General features: G+C 39.2%; 1 protein-coding gene across 2 annotated transcripts; it reads left to right on the top strand.

Annotated features, from left to right (window-relative positions):
• Positions 1-19078: 19078 nt before the first annotated feature.
• On the top strand, positions 19079-23714 carry B9d1 (B9 domain-containing protein 1). 2 transcript variants are annotated; one of them, XM_080277268.1, is made up of 5 exons: positions 19079-19269; positions 20140-20251; positions 21762-21870; positions 22738-22856; positions 23521-23714. In XM_080277268.1, the coding sequence occupies exons 1-5, from the start codon at positions 19147-19149 to the stop codon at positions 23685-23687; spliced, it is 630 nt and encodes a 209-aa protein (XP_080133394.1). In that variant the 5' UTR covers positions 19079-19146; the 3' UTR covers positions 23688-23714. The 2 variants fall into 2 exon arrangements, with proteins under 2 accessions (XP_080133394.1, XP_080133393.1); XM_080277267.1 differs by having other exon boundaries at positions 19079-19278.
• Positions 23715-25200: the final 1486 nt, after the last annotated feature.

The following is a 25200-nucleotide window of genomic DNA, read 5'->3' as shown; positions in this document are numbered from 1 at the left end:
CCCCCTGTACCTCCTTCCACCTCTTTCCTTTACTCTTCCTCCTCTTCCTTCTCGCCTTCCCTGTCTCCTCCTCCTCCTTCCATCTCTTTCCTTGACCACTTTGACCTTCTCCTTCCTCTCCTCCTACCCTACTGATCCTTTTTTTAGGCAACTAGCAGAAAGATAAGAGACTGGGTCAAGTAGGCTAAATGGATGAAATAAGAGAAGTCACAGTACAGTATGGCAAAGCATAGGGTACTGTATATAATTTTTGTCATCGATTTTAGTTCCCCCCCCCAAAAAAAAAATTTATACTTCCCTGACATACTAGCAATTTGTGTGTCATTTTTTGTGTTGAGAGTATTTTTAAGTTTGGGTAAAGACTTGAATCACTCCACCTCCTCTCTCCTTCCTCCTCCTGATCTCTCCTCTTCCCTCTTCTGATCCACCCCCTTCCTCTGCCTCCATTTCTAACTCAATCTTTGTGCTATACATTTTATTTCTTACTTGTATGTCCACATTCTGTCTGTCTGTCTCTCTCTCTCTCACACAAACACAAACACACACACACACACACACACACTTAAACGAGTTTAAAGCTATATTTGATTCACTGGGAAACAGAGACGGGACCTCACAAGCGTAGCTCATTTCCTGCATATCACAATTAGGTAAATACACAAACCATTTCCTCCCACTCCCTCTTTTCCAAGTAATCTTTTAGCATCAAGCTACTATTTACGACATCATTTTCCTTCATTTCCCCTCCTGCTTCCTCTCTATTTCTCCCTTCATTCTCTCCATTCTTGTCCTCTTCTCCAACACTTCCCTCCTACCAAGCCGGAAAAAATCAGTGGGTATGACCACATTCCTCCTTCCTTCCTTCCCTCGCTCTCCAACCTTCCCTCATTCCCACCCTTCCCTCTTTCCTTTCCTTTCACTCTGGTCAGTTCATATTTCTTATAATAGTCATTTTTTTTCTTTTTTTTCTTTTTAATGAAATGGTGTGGCACTCTTGCACTGTCCTAAAGCTGGCCTGCACTACCCACATCTATTCAACATAAGGTAGAATCCAGAAACAAGGAAAACGAAATTACAGTATTTACAAAGGAGAACTACCAACTTCATGACCTCTGCAATGAGCCACACAACCATTCACACTTCATTCAAGCCCCAGAATTTCAGCTCCAGCTCACAGACCAAACCATTTGCACAATATCTTTATGGTATTTTTCCTTACAGGTGCACTAACATATACAAAGGGGGCAATAATATATGTGGTATGTGTAAGTACCTAATGCTGACTTGCAGTGAAAAATAATAATAATGATTAATGGGTTAACATTCACAGGTCTGGATATACATGTATGAGGGTGGCTTGATGAATGTATAGTTTTCCTTGAATGACACGAGCTACAAGTAAGAGGATGAGGCTGGCTGGAAACTGAATGCATTGGTGATGCGATGCAATGTAGGAGACTGGTGGTTTGAGCACACGGAGAGAACGGAAGATGCTCAAAGAAGTGTGAATGTGGAGGGTAGTGTACCATTAGACAAAGGTACAGATGCCTGGAATGAGATCCAGCAAAACAACTCAAGTTTTTGGAATTATCACGTGTTGCCAATGATAATGCAGCATAAATACCCAACAACAGGTTAAAGTGATTAATATACACAAGCACATGTCAACCTTAGATGGTACCTTGTGGAAACTTTCTTTCTCCCCCCAAACAAAAATGCTCATAATAACCAAGTTTCACATAGTATTCTAAACGGTATAAGCCCATAAAGTATCATACAATCCTAAATGTGTATAAAGCATCATTCCACATAATAATAGGCTTCCTGGAAGAAAACAAAAGTGAAGACAATACTTCTGAACTCAGAAAATTATTATAATGCACGCAAAGTATCATAAAAGGACTACCAGTAAGCTATCTAATTTGCCAAAGTGCATAATTAAACACATACAATAGTAATGTCATTCACAAGTAATATACTGTACAGACATATACAGCTTGTACAGTATACAGTAGTATTCGTGCTATCTCTGATGACTTTGGCTGAAGATTTTTCCTACTGGATGGGTTATAGATAGCCTTCATTAACCCTGTCTTCAACATGGATCTTTTTATATAGTTGAATGAATATCTTCTGAGGCAGCAGGAATAATACATAAAAGGCATCATCATGCCATATAGGTAAACAGAATAAAGATAATTTAGCTAACTAAAATATAGTGTGCTGTATATAATTATAGTATATATAAATTATATATAAATACTGTAATACACATAAAGGACATACACATACAAGTATGTGAAATAGGCCTATGCAAGGCCAAAAACACTTTTTTCACTAAACCTGAATTAATTGGGAAGTACCCTTCACGAACGGGCAGCATCAAGCCACTTTCACACCACACAGACATTATAAATAACAACACAAATCATCCCACATCAAGGGAGCTTCTTGTCTCCAGTTATTTCTCAAGGGCCAAAAACATCATCTTTCACTCAAACTGAAATAACTGGGAAGGACCCTTCAAGAAAGGGCAGCTTCAAGCCACTCTGACACCCACAGACATTATAAACAGTGACAAGAAGTATCATCTCAGATCAAGGGAGCTGAGGGACACATTCACTACTTCTTGTCTATGGTTATAATGTCTCAAAAGGCAAGACAACCCTCTTTCAAGGCCAATTATATCTTACCTGGTCATTTAACCCTTTGAATCCAGGGGATGACCTTTTCAGTTTATTCTTACAGCTATCAGACAATTTTACTGAACTTAGGAGAGGCACATGCTGAAAGGGGTTATTATGGCTATATCTGGTATTGTATATAACACATGTTTATAAGTTTATCCCAAGCTAAATAAAATCACTAGGGCAATGCAAGAATAAAAACATATCCCCTCACTCAATGGGTTAACTGAACATTAAACAATGAGAAACCTGTGCTTTGGGTCCACAGAAGCACCAGGTTTGCTAGCGGATGGTCTTGCCAATACAACCAGTGTGTGGCCTCACTTAGGGTAACGGAGGAAAAGGAATATCAAACCCTCAGACAGGGTTTACGGAATCTGACGACTATTCCAGATTCATTTACTGTGAGTGGAAAAAGGGGTTTTGGCCCCGCAAAAACCTATTTTTCCATTCTACACTTAACTCTCAATTATCCGTCATTGAAATATCAGGACCAACACAACATCCAGCGCTGTTGGCTCGGCTCTATGCAACATTTGGCACCAAAACAGGAAGTAACCAGCAGTTTTATGCAATATCCGGAACTGAGGCGTAGCAACCAGCTCACAACCAGTAGCCAACTGGCACTGTATTACTAGACTGCATCATTACTACAGTATATTGTATTTTATGCTTAATTTTCATATTTTACTCACAGGAAAGTTTTTTGGATAGAGGATTGAGACGGATAGTTACATAATATCCGGCTAAACACCAAAAGTTCAGTCAATGGGGGTCTATCTATCTATCTACTGCCAGACGCCTCAATCCCGTAAGGGTGGCCACATACAAATTCCTCCACGTCGCCCTGCTCAACACCATTTCGCTGCCCTGCTCCCACCTCACACGCCCCTCTCTCATATACCTCTCCATTCCATCCCTCCATCTCATCCTTGGCCTCCCCCGCCTTCACCCCCCCCCACCTCACTAACATACACTCTCCTTGTCTCTCTTGCTCTTCATCCTCTCCACATGACTAAACCATCTCAACGAATTTCTCCTAACGCTTTCTATCACATCCACATCCACATCCACATCCCAATGCTTCTTCACTTCCTCATTTGTCAGTCTGTCTTTCTACGTAACTCCACACGCTCTTCTTAAATACTCTCATTTCCACTGCACTCACTCTTGACTTGTGTCCTTCCAACAAGGTCCAAGCTTCACTTCCATATGTTAGGGTTGGTATCACAATACTGTCATGCCATGAATTTTACTTCCATACTCACTTCCCTGTTTCTTATCACACTCACATTTTCCATTTCCTCCTCATTCGGCCTCACTGTTCATTCAATAGCTTCATTTCTCTTGATAGGGGGTACTATGCAATACCCGGCATTTTGCTTTATTCAGCTATCCAAAGAATTGAAAGCTTACTGTACACTTCTCTTTAGGAAACACCCTTTATGAAGTCCCTAGGATGAATGGAGGGACAATGGAATATGAAGGGGAAACAAAAATCGTCATCATCATCAACTGGACCTCCTCTCCCACCCTAGGACAGGATGAGGAGTAGCAATGTCCAGACAGACCAAATTTGCCCAATCCAATGGGCCATGCTTCCATTGACTCACCATTCAAATCCCCGGAATCCTGGCTCTATCTGAAACGTCGAAAACATTCACCACGTTCTGTAGCTTCACATAAACATATCAGATAGAGTCAATCCAGACGCTGTCATTTTAAAAAGGGGTGGAAGGGGAAGGGGGAAAGCCACTACATTCAAGCAACAGGATCATCAATGGTCAGTGAAAAATGGGGCTTTGGCCTTACAAAAATCTATTTTTCCATTCAATAATTCTCTTTAGGAGACACCCTCTATAAAAGTCCCCAAGATGGACCGAAGGATAGCAGAAAAGTAAAAGTGGAATACTGTGTGTGTGTGTGTGTGTGTGTGTATCATCCATCATCGAATCCTACATTGCCCCATGAGGAACGTAGGAGCCCGGGGCTAGGCAGTTGGTCCCGACATTTAAAATGAGATTGACCAGCCTCACTCATCCCTGAGTGACACTACATGAGCAATAAACCCCAACCACCCCTTGGATATAAACCTGTGCTGTCTCAATCCAATTGGAGTACAAAAATTACCCACTAAACCACCAGGCGCCAAAATTTGGTTATATGGTTACCACCCAGCGTAGGAAATGGTTTCCTGTGTACAGGAAACCATTTGGCTTGTCACTCAGTGTAGAGTCACCCACAGGCAGAAGGAAGTGGAAAGAATGAAGGAAAGAAAGGAAGAGGGAGTGTAAAGTCACCGGTAGGCAGAAGGACGAGGAAAGCCTGAAGGAAAGAGAGACAGAAGGGAATGGAAGGAAAGAAGGACAGAGGAGAAGAAAGGATAGACATCCAAGAGCACCACTACATCGAGTGAGTGGATGGTGAGCGCCCCCACCTACCACAAATTATATATATATATATATATATATATATATATGAGGGGCATTGTGGCTCAGTGGAAGAGTGCCTGACTCGAGACCGAAGTCGTGCGCCGCGCCTGCGTAAGCTCCCATGCCGGGAGAGGTAGCACTCTCCTGTCACCTAGCTGGTTGTAGCAGCTGTGGCTCAGTGGGTTAGAGCACTCTGAATGAAGGGTTGGAGGTTCGAGTCCACCCAAGGGTTCATTGGTAGACATCAAGAAGGGCATCCAGTCATAAAGTGCTACACGCTCCAAAACCAAAGTCCTCTACCCAGTGGCAATGATTTTGTACGGTACTTACTGAAAGAAGGGGGACACAATAGAAGTCAATACTGTATATATATATATATATATAGGCTTACCCTGCCAATTGGTTAGGTAAAACCCCATCGTTAGGCAGTATATCGTATAACAGGGTACTTTTAACATGTAAAGTAATGCGGAGCATTTACTAGCCTTGGGTTTCACCCAAAACCAAGCCCAAAACCCACTCAAATGAGCACAAAAACAAGTTAAAAGCCAATCTAAATAGCCTAACAGCTGTCATGGAAGCTAACCTAAGCCTAACACCTGTATATAACTCACTAAAACCAACAAATAAAATCTGAAAATCATCAAATAAGTCTGGAAAAAATCAAGCCTAATAAATTATACCCCAAAATGGCAATGTTCACCCGACCAATGGCTAAAACACATTAATCTAAGTCTAAATACAGTTTATAAATCAACCTAAACACACAATTTTCCTCTAAAATATCAAAATTGGTTTTAAAAAATCAAAATGCATCATTTAACCAGGGTTTGGCCATAAGGCGGGGTATGGTGGTATTTCTACCCCACTCATTAAGCCAGGGTATCGTATCTAGGGGTATTGTATATCAAGGTATTACTGTATATACAGTATATAATATATATTTTATATATATATATATATATATATATATACCATACTACACACAAGCAACAAGATTATTAATGGTCACAGTGAAAACGGTTTTTGGCCTTCAAAAACCTATTTTTCCCATTTACCCTTCTCTTTAGGAGACATCCTTTATCAAAAGTCCCCAAGATGGATGAAGGGACACAAGAGGAGTAATAGTGAGTGAGAGAGAGAGAGAGAGAGAGAGAGAGAGAGGTACTACATCTGAGCAACAAGATTATCAATGGTCACCTTTCCAGCTCTTAATACTATAATTAAGAGAAACCCAGGCATATTTAAGACATCTGCTTCACTAAAGCACAAATGTTTTGTCAGTAGCATGTTGCCTATTAACAAAAGAATCTTCTTAACCTACTGATCTTAGATCTCTGTAATTATAAAAGAACAGGCTACTTTTACAATTCCACAATTATGGGAGATGTCTCTATTAGATCTATCCCAACCCACCTGTTGACACATATGGAACACATATGGGTTGGTTATATGGTTACCACCCAGCACTGTAAATGGTTTCCAAGCTTAGAGGGCACCATTAGGCTTGTCATTCAATGTAAAGACACCTAAGAAGGAAAGAGGAGCGGTAGTGACAGGAAAGATGGGGAAAATAGGAAGAGAGGAGGGAAGATACAGAAGAAGAATGATACAAGTGAAGGAAGATGTAGGCGGCATTACATCAAGTGAGTGGATGATGGTCACCACCACTCACCACTCTATAAGTACTTGTTACAAAATAAGTACAGAAACAAAAAAAAATCCATGAAAGTTATTATCTGGTGTCCTGTATGGCACTCTTAATATTACTTTTATGAAAAATCAGGAATCACAGATTGAAAAATAATGACCTATGAATTATTACTACTATATTTATATGAAACATGAATCAAATGGAAAAATATAACTACAATTACTATAATTACCGGTATATGAAAAAAGAATCAAATAGTTATAAAAATGACTGAACTATGAACTAATACCAACACTTACTTGTACCAAGTATAGGAATCAGGAAATCACACAAGAAGAAATGTACTTTGGTAGGTACAAGAGATTACCAATCTCAGCTTCAGGTCTGCTCGTCTAGGTGGACTGAAAGTATACTAAGAGTAATTAGCTTGAATCACATGGCTTCAAACTGCTGTTCATGATGACTTATCATAAGTTTTACAGTACACCAGAACCACTTCCCACACAGTCTTGATGACTAGGACAAAAATATGTAAGCAACCAGAACTCAAAGAAATAGTTTTTTCAGGAAAAATTAGCTAATTTGTGGTTATATCCCTCTAGAACTAGATTCTCATATCCCATCCAAAACCAATCCCCACCCAGTTTTTCAGGTAAAAGTTATACCAATGGACTCAGTACATTTTCAATTATATTTCAAGCACGCTAGAAATAACATTAAATTTGAAGAAACAGTGAAAACACCAAAGAAATATTTCAAAGTGTCAACAATGCTGACCCTGAAATAAAACATTAGAATTAGCACTGAATTCCTTATGACCTTTATATAACACTGGATTTGTTTTCTACTTTATACACTATATAGACAGATAGATAGATAAATATACATAGATATATAATATATATATACTGTATAGATAAACAGATGGATAAATAGATAGACATATAAAACACAAGATAACGCAACCAAATCAAAGAAAAAATATGAACAAATAATGCCAACCCTATAAGGAAACCTCATGATTAGCACACATACAAAACAACTTTACGCTAATGGATTCAGCACATTGTAAAATGTAATATATCTTACACATGCTAGAAACAATATTAAGCACATAGAAAAGGTATAATCATCAATAAAAAATAATAATGATAATCAAAAATAAGTAAAAATACTGACCCTGAAAGGAAACCACAGGATTAGCACAAACATAATAGCTACATGTACTCATGGCAATTTTATACCAATGTGAGTGAGGTGGAGGGGGGGAAAGGGAGGGGGAGGCAGAGAATGAGATGGAGGGATGGAGTGGAGAGGTATATGAGAGATGGGGGCGTGAGTTGGGAGCAGGGTAGTGAAATGGCGGGGGACAGGGCGACATGGAGGTGATTTGTTTGTGGTAACCCCGTGCGGGATTAAGGCGTCTGGCAATAGATTGATAGATAGATAGGATTCAATTTTAAATATCCAGTATGTTAACTATGCCAGAACACTGATTGGAAATGCAATACAATGGGCCTGCAGAAAACAGACAAAAGAGTGTCGCTAAACAATTTTCACCCAGAAGGGAAACCTTAGGATTAGCACATACAATACCTTCAGACATGGCTATTTTGCTTATTATTAGTACTACTGAATACTTGTACATCCCATAAGTTGTACTACTAAATCTGTAATGAGATAAATGATTAATTTAAAAAAAAGTATGAAATCATTCATTTACAAACCTGAACTATGGGTTTCTAAAGCCACACCTTGTGCAGTATCTCCAAATTTTTTCCGATGCAAACCACAGGAGGCTGGATAATATTCACATCTGTGGAAAAAAAGAGAGACAGCAATCAGACATCATGTAAGTCTGTGACACATGTTAAATACAGGTCAAGTAAATAGAGATACTGAGTCACTACATCATCATCCAGGCTTCTTTTCTCATCCATGGATGGGGTGAAGTAGGATTAAAACACACACACACACACACACACACACACACACACACACACACACAATGCATAAACACAAAGATATAAATGCAAAACACATACAAACTAAAAAAAAAATAAAAAAATAAAAAATAAAACATGACTACTTAACCCCTTAACCGCGGGGCGTCACTTTCGTGACGCTTGGGAGCAAGGGATCATACCGCGGGGCGTCGCTTTTGTGATTCTGTGTTATTTTGAATTCACCCGGGCTTCCAAGTGGGGGCTTGTATCATCTATCAGTACTGCCAATGTCCAACACTAGTCAGCACTCCTAACCTCATCTGTACTCCCATCCATTGTTGACAATTTAGCCATTTCTCCCCGTTCTTGACTCCCCTCCCTACCCCCCCTCCATTACCCTATCCTCTCGCCTGCCCGGCCGTGCTACGCTAAGTAAATCTTCCCTGGAATTTTTCACTGATTTCATCCATTGAAATAAGCCCTATGTCCTATTCTTATACCAAATAATATATACAAGAAAGAAATAAGGTAAGTGAGAGTGCCAAACACCTGGAATTGGCTAATTATCACCTGACAACACCTCACGTGCACTCGTTCACTAATTTTCGCTGTTTTTTTCCCCTTGAAATATGCCCTATAATCTATTTTCGTAATAAATATACATGTAAGGAGGGAAGGGAGAAGCCTAAGTGATATTTACATTCACCTGGAACTACCTAATTTATAATGTATTGTCTAGATTTCCTGCCAATCATATCAGTGCCAAACAAAGATGTTTCAAGATCTAACATTGGTAGCTCTCAAAATATATCTCCTAAGTAGGCCTCTAATCTATTTTCGAAGTAAATATACATGTAAGGAGGGAAGGGAGAAGCCTAAGTGATATTTACATTCACCTGGAACTACCAAATTTATAATGTATTGTCTAGATTTCCTGCCAATCATATCAGTGCTAGACTTAGCTGTTTCAAGAAGTAATATTGGTAACCCTGAATAACCCCTTAGCAGGCCTCCACGCTAGCCCTCCGTTATCAGGTTACTCTCAACTTCCGAAGTGAGAGTACGTATGTTTCTTCTTGCTGACTTCAAGGCCTTTTTTCACCCCCATGCAAATGGCCCTGTGACCTTTACCCCCTACTAAACCTCGTGTGGAAAGAGGTAAAGGGCTGACAATTGATAAAAGAGTGACTACGATCTTTCTATTGAGTAAAACAGTGCAAGTGGAATTGTAAATAATGTGTAAATAATGTGTAAACAGCAAGTGAAAGTAATGAATGTAAATATACGTGAACAATGGAAAACAGTTTTATAAGTTATTTCAAGTGACAGTGCACAACAGTGTAAATAAAATAGAAATGTAAATAACGTAAATAAAATAGAGAACGTAAATAGAAATGTAAATGAGTAGTATTATAAGAATACGAGTATATACCCTAGGAGTAATGAAAGTGAAAGTTTCACTCTAGCATGTCTGAATGCTATGAGTTATGAGAGTGAAGATGAAAGTGACATTCACTCTCAATGCCAGTATACAGGACGAGAAAGTGAATGCTATGTATTTTACTGAAAGAAATTGAATCCCTACAGTGACAATAAACTAATACTACTGAAGGAAACTTATGAATAAAGACTGTAGATAAATATAAGTGTTATATAGTAATAGAAATATAAAGTGTGAGGGGTTTTATGAATAATAAATGACAGACTACTAAGAGCGAACTAGTGCCAGTGCGACGATCAGACGCGCTCGTAATTTCCATTGCTTTCACAGTTTTTTTTTTTTTTTTTTTTTGGATCCCAAACTACTTGAAAATTGTAGAATAGTGTTTATAGTGTTTGTATCTGGCTGTGGTAATCATATTACGGGTTGTCGGGAAGTGTAAAGTGGAGACTTCGTTACCCTACTTCAGAGGTCTCCACAAGTCCTACGGTAACTGACGAAGGCTCAACAATCATTCCAGGAGAAAGCTGAAGGTATGTGCCATAAGCATATGTAATTTTATTATTCTAGGACTAATAACTGATTTTTGGCAAAATATTTTTTGAGAGTCTGTCGGAGCCCAAATAACCCCGCGGCACACGCAAGTCATTGGTAAACAAGCCCGCGGTGTAGGGGTTAGACAACTTAATTCAATCCTGTGACAGTGTTAGGTGTTATATCTGCCTTTTTAGAGATGGTTCTCTTCAATTCAGGAAAGATTTCTTTTATTCCAGAAATAAATGAAAGCCATCCTTCTTTCCCACCATTCTCTTCTTTCTTTCCTTCATTCTTCCCTCATCCTTCTGCCTACGGGTGACTTTATGCTCCCTCTTCTGTCTTTCTGTCCTTCATTCTTTCCTCTTCCTTCTGCCTGTGGGTGACTCTACACTCAGTGACAAGTCAAATGGTTTCCTGTACACCAGGAAACCATTTACTATGCTGGGTGGTAACCATATAACCAAATTTTGGCACCTGGTGGTTTAGTGAGTAATTTCAGCGCTCCAGTCGGACCGAGCCGGTGAAGGTTTATAGGCTATCCAAGGTGTGGTTGGGGTTTATTGTTCACGTAATGCCACCCAGGGATGAGTGAGGCTGGTCACCCTCATCTTGAATGTCAGCTTGCCTGGCCCCAGGCTCCTGCACTCCTCGTGGGGCAATGTAGGACTGGATGATGAATGATGAATGAATGAATAAATATAACCTCTTAAGCAACAAAAATTCCCCCACCCCCCCCCCAAACATGAATCCTGTAGATTGATGGCTGAAATTGCACTTCTGCTGTTGTACCTGTCTGTCTGATTGAGCAGACCCATCAACAGCAGGCAAGCAATCAACCCTGCAGTGAACTGATGTTCCCATACAGCTGACAGCACTTCAACACAGTGAGACACGAGAATTACTGTAAAAATTTGGTTCAAGGGTGGACACCAAACTAGTGTCTCTCCACCAAGTTGACAGGGGCATCATAGTAGGCTCCATGTCGTCCCATTGTTTGGCTGGATGGTTATTGCCCAGCAATGTAAATGGTTTCCTCAGTTACAAGAAACCATTAGGCTTTTCTTTGTGTTGAGCCACCTGATGTGGAAAGAGAAGTAACAAACAGTGACAGGAAGGACAGGAGAAATAGGATGAAAGAACAGACACAGAAAATGAATGAAACATGAAGGAAGAAGTAAACAGCATTATATCAAGTGAGTGGATGATGGTCACCCCCACCTACCACCCAGGGACAATTGTACACTGTAGTTTATATCCATGGGGTGGTTGGGGTTTATTGCTCACGTAATGCCACTCAGGGATGAGTGAGGCTGGTCACTCTCATCTTAAATGCCAAGACCAACTTTCCTAGCTCCGGGCTCCTACACTCCTCATGGGGCAACGTAGGATTAGATGATGGATGGATGGATAAAAATATAAAACATCATTTGAGAGTAATAAAAACTAGTAAAAGATTAACAGGTAAAAAGATAAAAACTGGGAAAACATAAATAAAAAGAATGATAAAATAATAAAATTCACACTAAGAATGACAATCATGCGAGTATAAGTGGCTGGAGAATGGCTGGGAGACGGTGGGAGGTGAGAGGAGAGGAAGAAATCAGTAGGATACAAGTTGTGGAAGCAATGAAGAAAGTCAAAATGGGGAAAGCCCCAAGAACTGATGGAGTGTGTGGTGAAATGCTGAAGCATGGGGGTGAGATAGTAGTAGAATGGAAGAGGAAGATGTGCAGATTGGCCTGGGAGGAAGGTAGAGTCCCAGAGGTTTGGCAGTCAGCTATAATTATTCCCCTAAACAAAGGAAAAGGGGGGGGGGGAAAAGTGTGTGGTAATCACAGAGGCATTTGTCTTCTCAGTGAAATATGAAAACTATAGGATAGGATACTTATTGACAGAGTTAGGGAAATAACAGAAGAATTAGTTGGAGAAGAACAGGGAGGTTTTAGGAAGGGAAGAGGTTGTGTAGATCTGATATTCATTCTCAGGTCTTTAGTGGAAAAGTCTCTAGAGAAGGGAAAGAAGTTGTATACAACCTTCATGGATTTAGAGAAAACGTATGACAGGGTGGATAGACAAGGAATGTGGAAAGTATTAAGAATATGTGCAGTAAATGGGAAGTTATTGAATGCTGTGAGGAGTATGTATGAGGGTGCTGAGGCTGGAGTGCATGTAGACAGTGAGCTTAGTGAATTTTTTTATATGAAGGTTGAATTGAAACATGGATGTGTCATGTCTCCATGGTTGTTCAATCTGTATATGGATAGAATTATAAAAAAGATACAGGGTAGGGCAGTGGATGCTGGAGCGGCCCTAATGAGAGAGGACAGTGTTTGGAAATTCCTGTAGCCTACTGTTGTTTGTAGTTGATACTGTGTTGTTATGTGATGATATAGGGAAGCTGCAAGGCTTGGTCAATGAGTCTGGGAGTGTGTGTAAGAAATGGGATCTAAGGGTGAATGTAGGGAAAAGTTATGGTCTTCAAGAGAAATGAAGTCATGGAATGTACAGTGAGGTTGGATTAGGAAATAAAACGAGTGAGTGCATTTAAGTACTTCAGAAGTGTGATGAGTAAGGATGGAATTCTGGAGGATGAAGTGCTTAAAATGGTACAAAGAAGAAAGGTTGCTGGTTCTTTGAAGGCAGTGATAAGAAACAGGGAAGTGAGCATGGAAGTGAAAAAGTTGCTGCATGGCAGTATTATTATAACAACTCTAACATATCGAAATGAAGCCTGGACCTTGTTGGAGGGACACAAGTCAAGAGTGAGAGCAGTGGAAATGAGTTATTTAAAAGGAGCATGTGAAGTCACATGGAGAGACTGACAAATGAGGAAGTGAAAGAGCACTTTGGTGTGGATGTGGATGTGAGAAATGCACTGAGGTGATCTGGCCATATGGAGAGGATGGAGAGTAAGAGACTCATAAGGAGAGTGTATGTGAGTGAGGAGGGAGGGGGGAGAGAGGGAGGGAGAGACCAAGGATGAGATGGAGGGATGGAGTGGAGAGGTATATGAGAGGAGTGTAAACTGGGTGCAGCAAAATGAAATGGCAGGGGACAGGGTGACATGGAGGCAATTTGTTTGTGGCCACCCCTTACCATAAGGAGTCTGGCAACAGACGGATAGATAGACTTGGTCATCAGACCACGTGAGAGTTTGGTAGCAGTACAAGCATTACATAACATTTGCAGCTCCTGTGGTGCACCTAGCTAAATAAGATGGTCTGCCATCAGCATACTACAGTTGATGGTATTTACACTCTCAGGAACTTATGATTCTCTTAGATGAGTGCAACATAGGTATTCTGATATACTGAAGCTGAGTCTGTTCTGGCCATGGAAGTTAACAAAGTTTAATACCAGTACCCCACAATTTTATCTAGTTCCCTCAGATGCTGTCACTTCTGTTCCATTCTTTCAATTTTATTAAGCTTATCCCTTCATTTCCCTTTTTTTTTTTTTTTTTTTTTTTTTTTTTTTAACTATCTCCAGGCAATTTTTATTCAGCTTTGGCACAGACTTTTTAAACTGGTGAGGTTAGCTACTGTCTTCACTAACTCTTTCAATATGAGAAGCTTTACCTAAATCAATAATACTGTTTGAAAGTAACAGGAATTAAGAAAAACAAAATAAAATAAACATTCAAAGGATTACAACATTTGGAACTGGAGTGGGTAGATACTATATTGCCTTCATCAACACTTCATTAACAGAGGTCCTTCTCAAGCTGAACAAAATATGCTTCTTTTTGGGCGGGAGAGGGGGATATGTACAGTATGTCAGGGTAATGCATTTCACATACTGTACTTGCCAAACAGAATGCCAAACACAATTACAGTAATGAGGTGCCTATATATATATATATATATATATATATATATATATATATATATATGTGTGTGTATATATATATATACTGTATATATATATACAGGTATATATACGGTACATATAAAGGGGAGGAGGAAGCAGAGGGGCACTCCTTAGTATACCATATAATTCTTCTAATAATCTTTATCTCCAGTTCATTTCATAGCATCTGTTTTCTACAGGCATATGCCAGGCTTCTTTTCAAAGCAACATGAAAAAAATGAAATGTAAAACCAAACCTTACCCAGGAGAGAAGCATGTTATGGTTTGGCCCAAAAGTTGTGGTTTTTCAGATGGGTTAGATCACACAGACTTGGTTTAACATCAAATACACAGAAGCTATGCATAGGACTGATGAATACAAATGTTAAAATAGAGAGATTGGACCGAAGGATGCCAAAGTTAAGACCGAAGGATGCTAAGCTTAGGGCCAAAAAATGCCACAGTTAATATCAATGCACATCCAAGCAGGTCAGTAACAACAACATGCCCATTTGGTTAGGCAGGAGTTAAAATAAGCTCAAGCAGGCTAGGGTCAAAGGTGGCTCTCATTTCCACTTTTTTTTTCTTTCCTTCTTTACTATGAAATATTTGAGCCTTTTTTTTTTTTTTTTTTTTTTTTTAAGTTCTTGGAAACCCCCCCCCCTTTTAAATCAAATTTCACGGCTTTACAATCCTACATTTTTCTCTAATCTTCAAAGCATTCCACACTTATGCTGGGATTCAAAACTACTGATGAGGAGGGTATGGCTGTACCAGAGAACAGCTATGTGCTTCCCGATGAAAGGGATAGTGTTTCAGTCCATAATTGATCTGGTTATTCAATGGGTGTTCTATAGTCAATCTCATCCGTGCCAACATCTTTTCTTCTATGATGTTTCCATCAGAAACAATAAGACACGTAGCATTACTTAATCTAGCCAGTTGGCGGCCAGAATGAGTCATATACAGGTACTGTAATTTCCTCTGCCAATCATCGGCTGAGCTGCTGTCAAGCAACTCAGTTTCATCATGGCCTCTGTAAGCAGCAGGCACTCTCCTATTCCTGCTTGTCTGGGAACGTGAGGCTGATAACCAAGTTACGGTTGGGCTCTGCTTTGGTTAGGGACTGAACTGCTCAGGGTCTTGGGAAGTTTAAATGATGTCAGGACACGCTGATGTCTATACTGTATAATGGCTTGTAATTCACTTAGGGGGAAGAAACCATACCGGTAACTCAAAAACTAATAATTTCCAACATATGTAACGGTAAATCTTGTAAACCACAAAAAAAGGGGGAAAAACAGATTCATCACCAACTTGAGTACAGTATGAGCTGAAACAAGAAATTTTCCATTACCAGTACTGTACAGTAATGGAACAAACAAGAAAACATCTGTTCTTCATGACAAAATTGTACAAAAAATACACAACCATCTCTTGCAATATTTACCATCAGTATGGTAGTAAAACCTCCATATAACAAACTGCAATATACCAGAATTTGCTTTCAACGGACTCGAGGAGCTGACTGGACTAAATTCTTATACAGTACAGGTATATCTATCAGAAAAAGACCGATAATGCCAAATGCAGTCCAAACTGCATGACCACTTCAGCTATGTTCACCACACTAAGGTAAATATAAGACATGTTTATCAGTGTACAGTACGGTATTATTACAGTACTGTATACTGTATATACTATACCACTTGATTATTGTAGTGACTATAGTACAGTAAAGTACTGCAATGGTACTGGTAGTGAAAAACCACTGATGCGATCCAGACTAAAGTCTGATACATCGGAAAAAGTCTGGGTTCGCAGGGGGAAGTCTAAATGTCGTTTTTATCAGACTTTCGCTTTTTTCAGAATGGCTTGGGCCCCAATTAGTCCATTATAGTAAGGTTTTACTGGAAAAATGATTATAATGACAGAAATATCGTACACACAGCAACTGAAAGGCAAGAAAGATGTCTGAGACTATGAACAAGCCTCTGTGAACAGCAGATCCATTGGTAAACCTGTTAGGACTGTACATTTCTTGACCTCACTATTTTTTGCTACCAGGACCCTACATAAATAACTCAAAGATGAACCTTTAGCTCTACAGTAAGCATGTCTCTTGCAGTTCACCCTAGCATTTTTTACAAAGGAGAAACTGTGGCTCAAAGGCAGCCTTGCAATGGCAACCTCTGTTATGATGCTACAGTATTTCCAATGTAAATAAACATGAACATTCTATGGGCGGGGGGGAATGACTACTAAAAGGGTTTAGACAAAAAGTGATGATTTTCTGTTACAGCATTATTCTTTTTTCAGCTCATAATCAATCTTATTGTTTTAGCAATGTTCTATTGTTAGGTCTCATTATTTCTTTATGAATTATGTTGAATATAAATTATGTAGCCAGCTGGTGGGCAGGATGAATACATGATGTTCTCTACCCAATCGCCATGTGAGTTGCCAAGCAACTTGGTTTCACCATGGCCTCTGTAAGTAACAGGTCCTCTCCCATTCGTTCTTTTTTTTCAGGAATGTGAGGCACATAACTAAGGTATGGTTGGTTATGTGAGGTTACATGGAGTCAGGTTAGAATGCCTAAATTGGTTTGTAATTCACTCATTTTAAGGGGTGTGGAATAATTTTAAAATCTGATCATTTCCAGTGAAAATGGGGTGCTATTGAAAACCTCGAACCCGACAGAGGGCACTGAGGACTCCAGTTTAACACAGGGATATACTGTATACTGTAATAGGAATATTTTACACAGGGATATATAACGGGATATTTTCTGAAAAATTTCCATAGTTAGAGAACAACAGTGCTATAAATAGCCTGGCATGGAGGGGCTATGGTAAAAATCAATCAAACCACATTAAGAAAATGGGAAAAACCAGATTACCACCATGTTGAGTGTGGACTGAAACGAGAAAATTGTTGATTTATATAACAAATACACTGCACAGTACAGAGTCTGCAAAATACAAGAATGTACAGTACCACACTGGATTGTACTGCAGGTTTCTGTGCAAAAATTTCAGCATTTCATTACTGGCAGTAGGATATGACTGCATAAATTTGGGCACACCAACTGCTTGAAAGTTACGCAGAATTTAACCATCACCCTGGAAAAGAATATCACTGATACTGGACATAAACTGTACCCTAAAAATTACCGCATAACTCAGCAAAATAAAATTCCAATTACACCTCAGTAAAATAAATAACCAACACACTTACCTGCCATGTGACCAAAAATTCAAGTATTACCCTACTATACCTAATCAAAAACTGAACTAGTTTACTGTAAATTGCTAGCACCTATAATTATTTGGTGAACTGTTAGCAAGAAAAAAAAAAAGTGGATAGACGAAGTTCCTGCAGAGCTATGATAAACGTTCTCATCTACCTACGGTAAGTACTGCCATGCTTCAAGACGAAAAATTGTTCTGAAATACCTATCAGTGTGGTGCCCAGCTAAATTAGTGGTTCATTCTCAACACATCTATTTTCCGGCCTCCTAACTCACTCTTTCTTCTGGCTTTGAAAGACAGGGTGAAGTAACGGTACGATAGGCAGCAGAAATACCCAGCATGAACTTCAAAATGGCCTGAAAGTGATTTCCCAATGCCAGTACACCTATTAAGAAAATACAAACCTTCATTAGTTCTGAAGTGGTGTTATAAAAAACAGCGCAAATTGTCATACATATATTATCAGTTACTCGTAGACACAAGATAAATTAAACACTTTTAATATCCCTTATCTTTCAGCACACCCACCACCTCCACCTTCACGCGGTCGGCGGGAAGCTGAAGAGGTTCAGGGAATTCGAAAATGGACGAAATTCGGAGATGCGGTGATGTATGAGGAATTCATTATCGAAAACTTTATGAATTTAACGCGTTTTGTTATCTTTTAATTATCTATTAAATTCTTTTTACTGTCCGAGGTTCATTAAAGCACTGTAGCTTACATGAAATATTGTAAGGTGAATATTGGAATAAGAGAGAAAAATTTCAAATAGATCAGTTTATGAAGTGCAAAAGGATCATCCTCCACCTCCTCAAAATCAAAATGGGCAGATTTTGCTAAACGCTATCAAAACACGATGAAGTTGATCAAAATGTACTCAAAAGAAGCAGAGAAAGACCCACCACCTCCGTATAACTATGTATATTATCTGTATACCTTAACAACAATAAAGATTTCAGTCAAGGAAGGCTTACTACCAAATTCAGTGTATAAGATCAATCATGTGGTTGCCTAGCAACATGGTATGTTTGTAAACAAAACTGCGGAAGCGAGAAGCGGCCCCCGATTTCAGAAAAAATCGGGAAGAAAGGCTCGGATTAACTCTTTGACCACTAGGAGTTCACTTGACTATGAGTTCCGTTTAGATGGTTTGTCTACATAGAATGCCTAAATGTACCACTACCAATGTAAGGGTTACTTGGGATAGTTTGAAAAGTTTTTGACTGCTGCTGGTTGTATTCCTCTCAGCTGAACTAAATCTTCTGGTGCTCTTCTGAATAAAATAACCAAGTGCACCAACCGCTATGAATGGGGAGTAATTACGTGTGGATCTTCTCACTTAAAAATGTCGGTCACTTCCCCCAGTGTGTTCCTGGTGAATGTAACAGGCCAGGTTGAAACTGGACGGTTCCTGAGTGGTGACAACTTGCGCTTCAATGGCTGCTTCACTGCTGGCCAGGACTGGGAGGTGGTCACAGTATGTTCACACTATTAGATTTTGAATGTAATGTTAATACGGTATAAAAAGCACCAAAAAATATATGAACATTAGCTATTATCACCATTATCCTTGGTCAGTGTTTACTTTACCTACAGGCTCCTCTATTTTGGCAGTTTTTTTTTTTTTAACACCTTGCTTTTGTCCTGAGTGGCTTGACGATGTTGAAGGTTGTCAGAGATGTGCATTTTGATAATAAACTAACTGCATCTAATAAACAAATCAAAAGGGATACTAGCATATTCAGATGGCATTACTTTGCTATGCGCAGCAACACATGGCACTCATCCCTCATCAAAAACACTTCACCCCCTTTCAATGTGTATCTTATGTAGGGACAGATGAGGTTAATTTCTAAAACACATTTCTAACAACCTGCAGCATCAAAGCATCCAACACAGGATAAAAATATGATGGTGAGATGGAGGAAAACTACTGAAAAAGAGGAACCCGTAAATAAATGACTTAACCAAAACAATATAACTATACCCCATTTTTTTTTTTTTATTGAGGTGAAGATGCACTTGACAGCTTGATGATGGCTGAATGCAACATGTCCAAAAAATATTTACTACGGTAACCCAAATTTCCCTCTCAGATATTTGTTGTCAATTAATAATGCTAGATTATGAAGTAATGTTGCTTTCAGCCAATAATCACCAATCTGTCAAGTGCATTTTCGCCTCAATAAAAAACTGAGGATACTACATTAAATGGGTTGGGCAAATCCCATTTCTTAGGTAAGATTAGTGACTGGATGGAGATAAGAATGAGCTTACACTACTAGCAAAAACAAGTCATATAGAACTGTGTTTTAACAGTTCTTTTAATCACCTACAGGGACTAGAAGAATGCATGTCTCAAACAGCCTGTCGGAGTGATGATGAGAGGCAATTGTTTGTGTGGAATTTCCCTTTTGACATCACCTTCAAGTCAACGAACCCTTTTGGATGTACGTACTGAGTAATAAGTTGAGAACTTCATGCTTATAGATCAAGATGATGACAGGAACTGTAGTGGAATAATAAGGATGTAATATAGAGTTACTGACAGAGGACAATTGCACTTCAGCTTTCAGTAATGACAGTAGTTATGTACTATATTTGTCTTAGTTGTTAGTCTGTCAGTCTATCTATACCCAGATGCCATAATCCCATAAAGAGTGGCTGTTTGACTTTGAGTTAGTTGTTTTACGGGGAGGGGCACTAACCCTACGCCGACCCACTTGTTGACACGTAGAGAAACCGTATGGATTGGTTATATGGTTACCACTCAGCATTGTAAATGGTTTCCTGGTTTACAGGAAACCATTAGGTTTGCCACTCAATGTAAATACACCTGAAAAGGAAAGAATAGTAAGAAGTGACAGGAAAGATGGGAGAAATAGGGAGAGGAGCGCTGACACAGAAAAGGGATGATAAAGGTGAAGGAAGAAGTAGGCAGCACTATATCAAGTGAGCAGATGATGGTTTCCACCATCCACCACCTTTAAGTACAGTACAGTAAGTCTGTAATTTAACAAAAAAGCTGAACCATTTAGGTTTGGGTAAAACTGAGATCCCTAATTTTTCAAACTAGTGACAGACTTGAGGGGGGAAAAAAAAAGTTGAACAATTTTTGCTTGAGAGAGTTGTCAGTGGAAGAAATACAAAATGCCCAAGAGATGATAAAGGAGAAAGCAATTTGGAGAATTCTTGCATAGCCATCCCCTGTGGGGAGAATTTCCATGTGGAACAAAATATAGCACAGTACAGTCATGGGTTCAGTGGGGTTGAGGGTCACTTAACCTAAAATCTCAAAAATCTTTACCCTTTTAGGCTTCCCCTCAGCACCCTCAGTAGCATCACACTTTCCACTAGGGGTAGCATCCTTGCCAGATATGATTTTGCATGTCAGAAGTTTCAGTCTGTCACACACAAAAAAGTTATTGCTCCACTTAACATCGCACACTGCATTATTTGTTACGAAATTGCACTGTTATCTGGCGATAACATGTTTCAGTAGTTACATGCACAAAATGAAATGAAAGGGAGATGATCACAGTGAATGTAAACAATGGTCAGCCATCTCGGCTCAAACATTTGACTGTCAGCTTACGCAGGAGGCAATGAGTATGTATGGAGTTGTTGTATGTGGCCACCACAATCATTGTATAAGTGAATTTCACCATCATTATAAGGAAACTGAATATAACTTTTAGTTCATTGTTTTATAGATTTATCTCATGCGGTACCAGACTGATGAATACCAAGGCCTGACTGTAACTGAATTTGTTATACCCTTTGAAGGTCTGACTGTAATTGGATTTGTTATACCCACTGAGCACTCCAAAGATAAAGTTGATGACAGTTAAATTACAGAGTTACTAATATTAGTAAGATTTATTTACTGGTATAGATTTTAATGTTTACTATCATTTGCAATAAAAATAATTATGGTTCCACTGTATCCATCCTCCACAGGGCCACAGTTCATCCTCAGTGTTTATGGGACAGACTTCTTTGGCAACAGTGTAATCATGGGGTACACTGCCTGCCATGTGCCCATCACCCCCGGCACACACACACGCAGGTTACTATCAGTTCTCTCAATGCATGCAGGAACCTGAAGCTCGTGGACCTTATTATTTTAGGAAGTCACGGGGTATCCCATGATTTTTTTTTTTTTTTTTTTTTTTTTTTCCCCCCCCTATAGAAACTTAAGGTTATTCTAGGGCTGACTTTAAGTGCAGTAAGACAGTATTTTATATAATACCTCAACATTAATTCAGTTACCAACAGCCTTATGGGTGAATTCTAAGGGATGCCATTTTCACCCTTTCTGTGCAATCCACCATCCTCCTTTCAAGGGATAAGGAGAGGGTTATAGGATGTTTGTATAACTGGGCAGCTCGACCACCCAGTCATATTGGTGCTGTCACATAAAGATGTCCCTCTTCAGCACTTTGTGGTTAAAGGGTTAATGGAAGCTGTACAGTATGTGACTCCTCCAGGTCTAAAAGCCAACCCTAAACTAAATTTATCTAAGGGATGGCAAGATTAACCCATTCAACCCAGAAATATCTTTTAAAAATTTATTCTTGTCATTTAACGTGGGATAGACTTTTCTGACTGGAGGAGATAGATACAGTCTTCGTAAATTTCAACAGTATAGTGTTCTTCTAGCCTGAATGAAATCTCCTGGAAGTAAAAAGGATAAATCAGTACAATACACTACAAGACATCATGTGTTTCAAGGTATAAACTCATGAAAATTATATTCAACTTTTCTAAATGGAAGGGTTAGTTACAGCCTTTGTAAATTCCTTCAGTATGAGTCCTTTCCTAAGTTGAATAAAATAGTCTAGTAACAGCAAGAACAAACTAAAAAGCATTTCACCTGGAGTCAAGAGTTTAAAAGAAAGATACATTCTTTGACCAAAATGATTTACCTCCACAGGTTAACAACATTTGTGCCTGAATCAGCATCCACCGTTCAGAAGCTGCTGTCGTGGCTGACAGGGAGGCGACCTGAGTTCCGTGACCTCAAGTTGATAGCACAGGGACGAGGCAGGGAAGGTGAGAGCTCTAGCACTTCCACTTCAGACCAAACTGTACTGTAAACTACTTTATTTTTCTAAAATTTCTCCTATTTAACACTTCCACTTTAAAATGGATTGCAAATTAGATTATTACTCTTCAGTTTCTCCTGTTTTGACATTTTCCTTTCAAATCAGACCATAAACAAGTTATTTTTTCTGCAGTTTCTCCTTTAAAGCAGAAGTAATTACTTGTGCCTTAAGACATCATTTTTAAGCATTATCAGTAATAGATAAGACATCACATTGAGTATGTTCCATACCTTTTAATAAATCATCATACACCTACCCAAACTAATGATGAGAGATAGGATACAGAAATAAGGAGAGAGCATAAAAATAGGAAAGATATCTGTACCATGCCCAGCAAAATGGGGCCCACATGTATATTCACACATCATTCATTCCTTGAAAAGCCTGTCTTCACCTCACCAGCTTAACCATCTTCACATATCTTTCGTATTTCTCTTCTTAAAGGCACTTCACATATCCTTCCTAGATGGAGACAATCTCTTGACTGTCATGACAAGTGAGGGGTACCAAAGCCTTGTCCTGTACTTTTCTGCACATAACTCATCCAACCAGCTCTATCCACCGTCATAAATACTGTAAATGCAAAAAAGTTAGGGACATTTTCTTTACAGTGACTCGTGTGAGATCGCAGGGAGAGATGACAATAACCTTCAACATAATGATGAAAGATTTTAGCAAGTTTGGGTACGACTGTGGAGCTTCCGGCAAGACCCCATACCTTGGTGTACAACCTCAGCGCAGTGTAACCTTGGCCAGGGAGGGACAGAGCGAGGCCTAGGTTAACAGTCACTCTCGCAGGAATCTGAGTCTAATCAGTGTTTGATTATTAAACTCTTTTTCACATTAACATGGCCTAAAATTTCCATCTCACCATCTGAATGCTGATTTGTAACAATTGATTAACACAAGAATATGATGCTAGCCATGAAGTGCTTTGGAAGGGATGCAGAGCTTTAGCATTGTCATTTTCTGTTACTGAGCTAGATGAAATGAGCTGCAAAAAGATGAAAATCTTGGTTAACTTACAGTGAAGGAAGTAGTGCCATATTCTTAAGTGTTTTGGGAGGGTTCCTAGCATTTGTTCTTCAGTGATTTATATCTATATTCCATATTACCATTCCTTAGCAGTGTATTTTCCATATCCCTCATAATCTAGTTAAGGATTCATTTTTATGGCGGAATTGTGTGTATAGGCAGTTCTATAACACCTCTTCCTATGCATTTTCCATACTACACATGATTACTTCTTTTATTTTCTATATAAATTTAATTCTAATATAGACTTACTGTACATGGGCAGGGAGGAATCTCAACCTAGGAATCTTAATCTAGTCAGTGGTTGGTTGTTAATGCCATATTTTTGTGTTTAGAAGCTTTCTAACTGTACATGTTTCGAAGACATTTTGTATATTACACCACTTACATCTCTGTCTACTCAGTGATTAGTTGTTGATGACTTATCATTATGTTTTTAAGCAGCTTTCTAAATCTCTTCTGTAATTACCTGTCTTGCATATTACATGTACACCTTGTTATTCCTTTTTATGTTATTTACATCTTTCTGATATAGACTTACTTACCCAAGGAGGAAGCTCAGTCTAGGAATTACAGTGTAGAGTGTAGTTGGTTGTTTGTACCTTCCTGTGTGCAGAGAAAGCTTCCTAATACTTCCTCCTTAGTTATTTATTGTGTATCTTGTATAATTTGTAATAGATGGCTCCACAAAAAATACAGTGATGCTACAGTTAGACTGCAGGATGTGAAAAATTTTCATTGTACAATATGTAGGGGTATCCAAACTGTGAATGATACAGTGAAAAGTGTTGAGCTGGGAGCCAGTCTTCCCCCCCCCCCCAATAAATCTGTTAGGGATGTCCAATGTGGGAGGAGGAGGAGGGGCTAGCTTAATTGCTAGAGTAAGAAGTGAATGGAAGAAATTTAGGGAAATTCCTCTACAGAGCATGAAGGGGCTCTTTATGTCAAGGGTCCTGTCTACAAAATACATGTGAATGGGGTTATGCTGGATGACAATGAGACTTGGCCTCAAAGAGAAAAGGATACAGGCAGACTAGAATGCACAGAAAATAAATTGTAGAGATGGATGAGTTGCATATGATTAGGCAACAAAACTGAGTTTTGTGTTCTGTGAGAGAGATTTGGGATGAGGAATATTAGGAGAGTGATGCAAATTGGTAGGTTCAGTTGATCTGGAGATGCTGAAAAGCAGGGGAGGATGGCTAGCTGAGGAAGGTCACAGATGTGCATGTGGAGGGTAGAGTGTCCGGGAAGAC

The sequence above is a fragment of the Coenobita brevimanus genome, chromosome 69 (assembly GCF_032717465.1).
Source record: "Coenobita brevimanus isolate Jiangsu-jjx chromosome 69, ASM3271746v2, whole genome shotgun sequence".
Lineage (NCBI taxonomy): Eukaryota > Metazoa > Arthropoda > Malacostraca > Decapoda > Coenobitidae > Coenobita > Coenobita brevimanus.
Note: the sequence above shows the minus strand (reverse complement) of the source record. Positions and strands in the feature narration are given on the sequence as shown.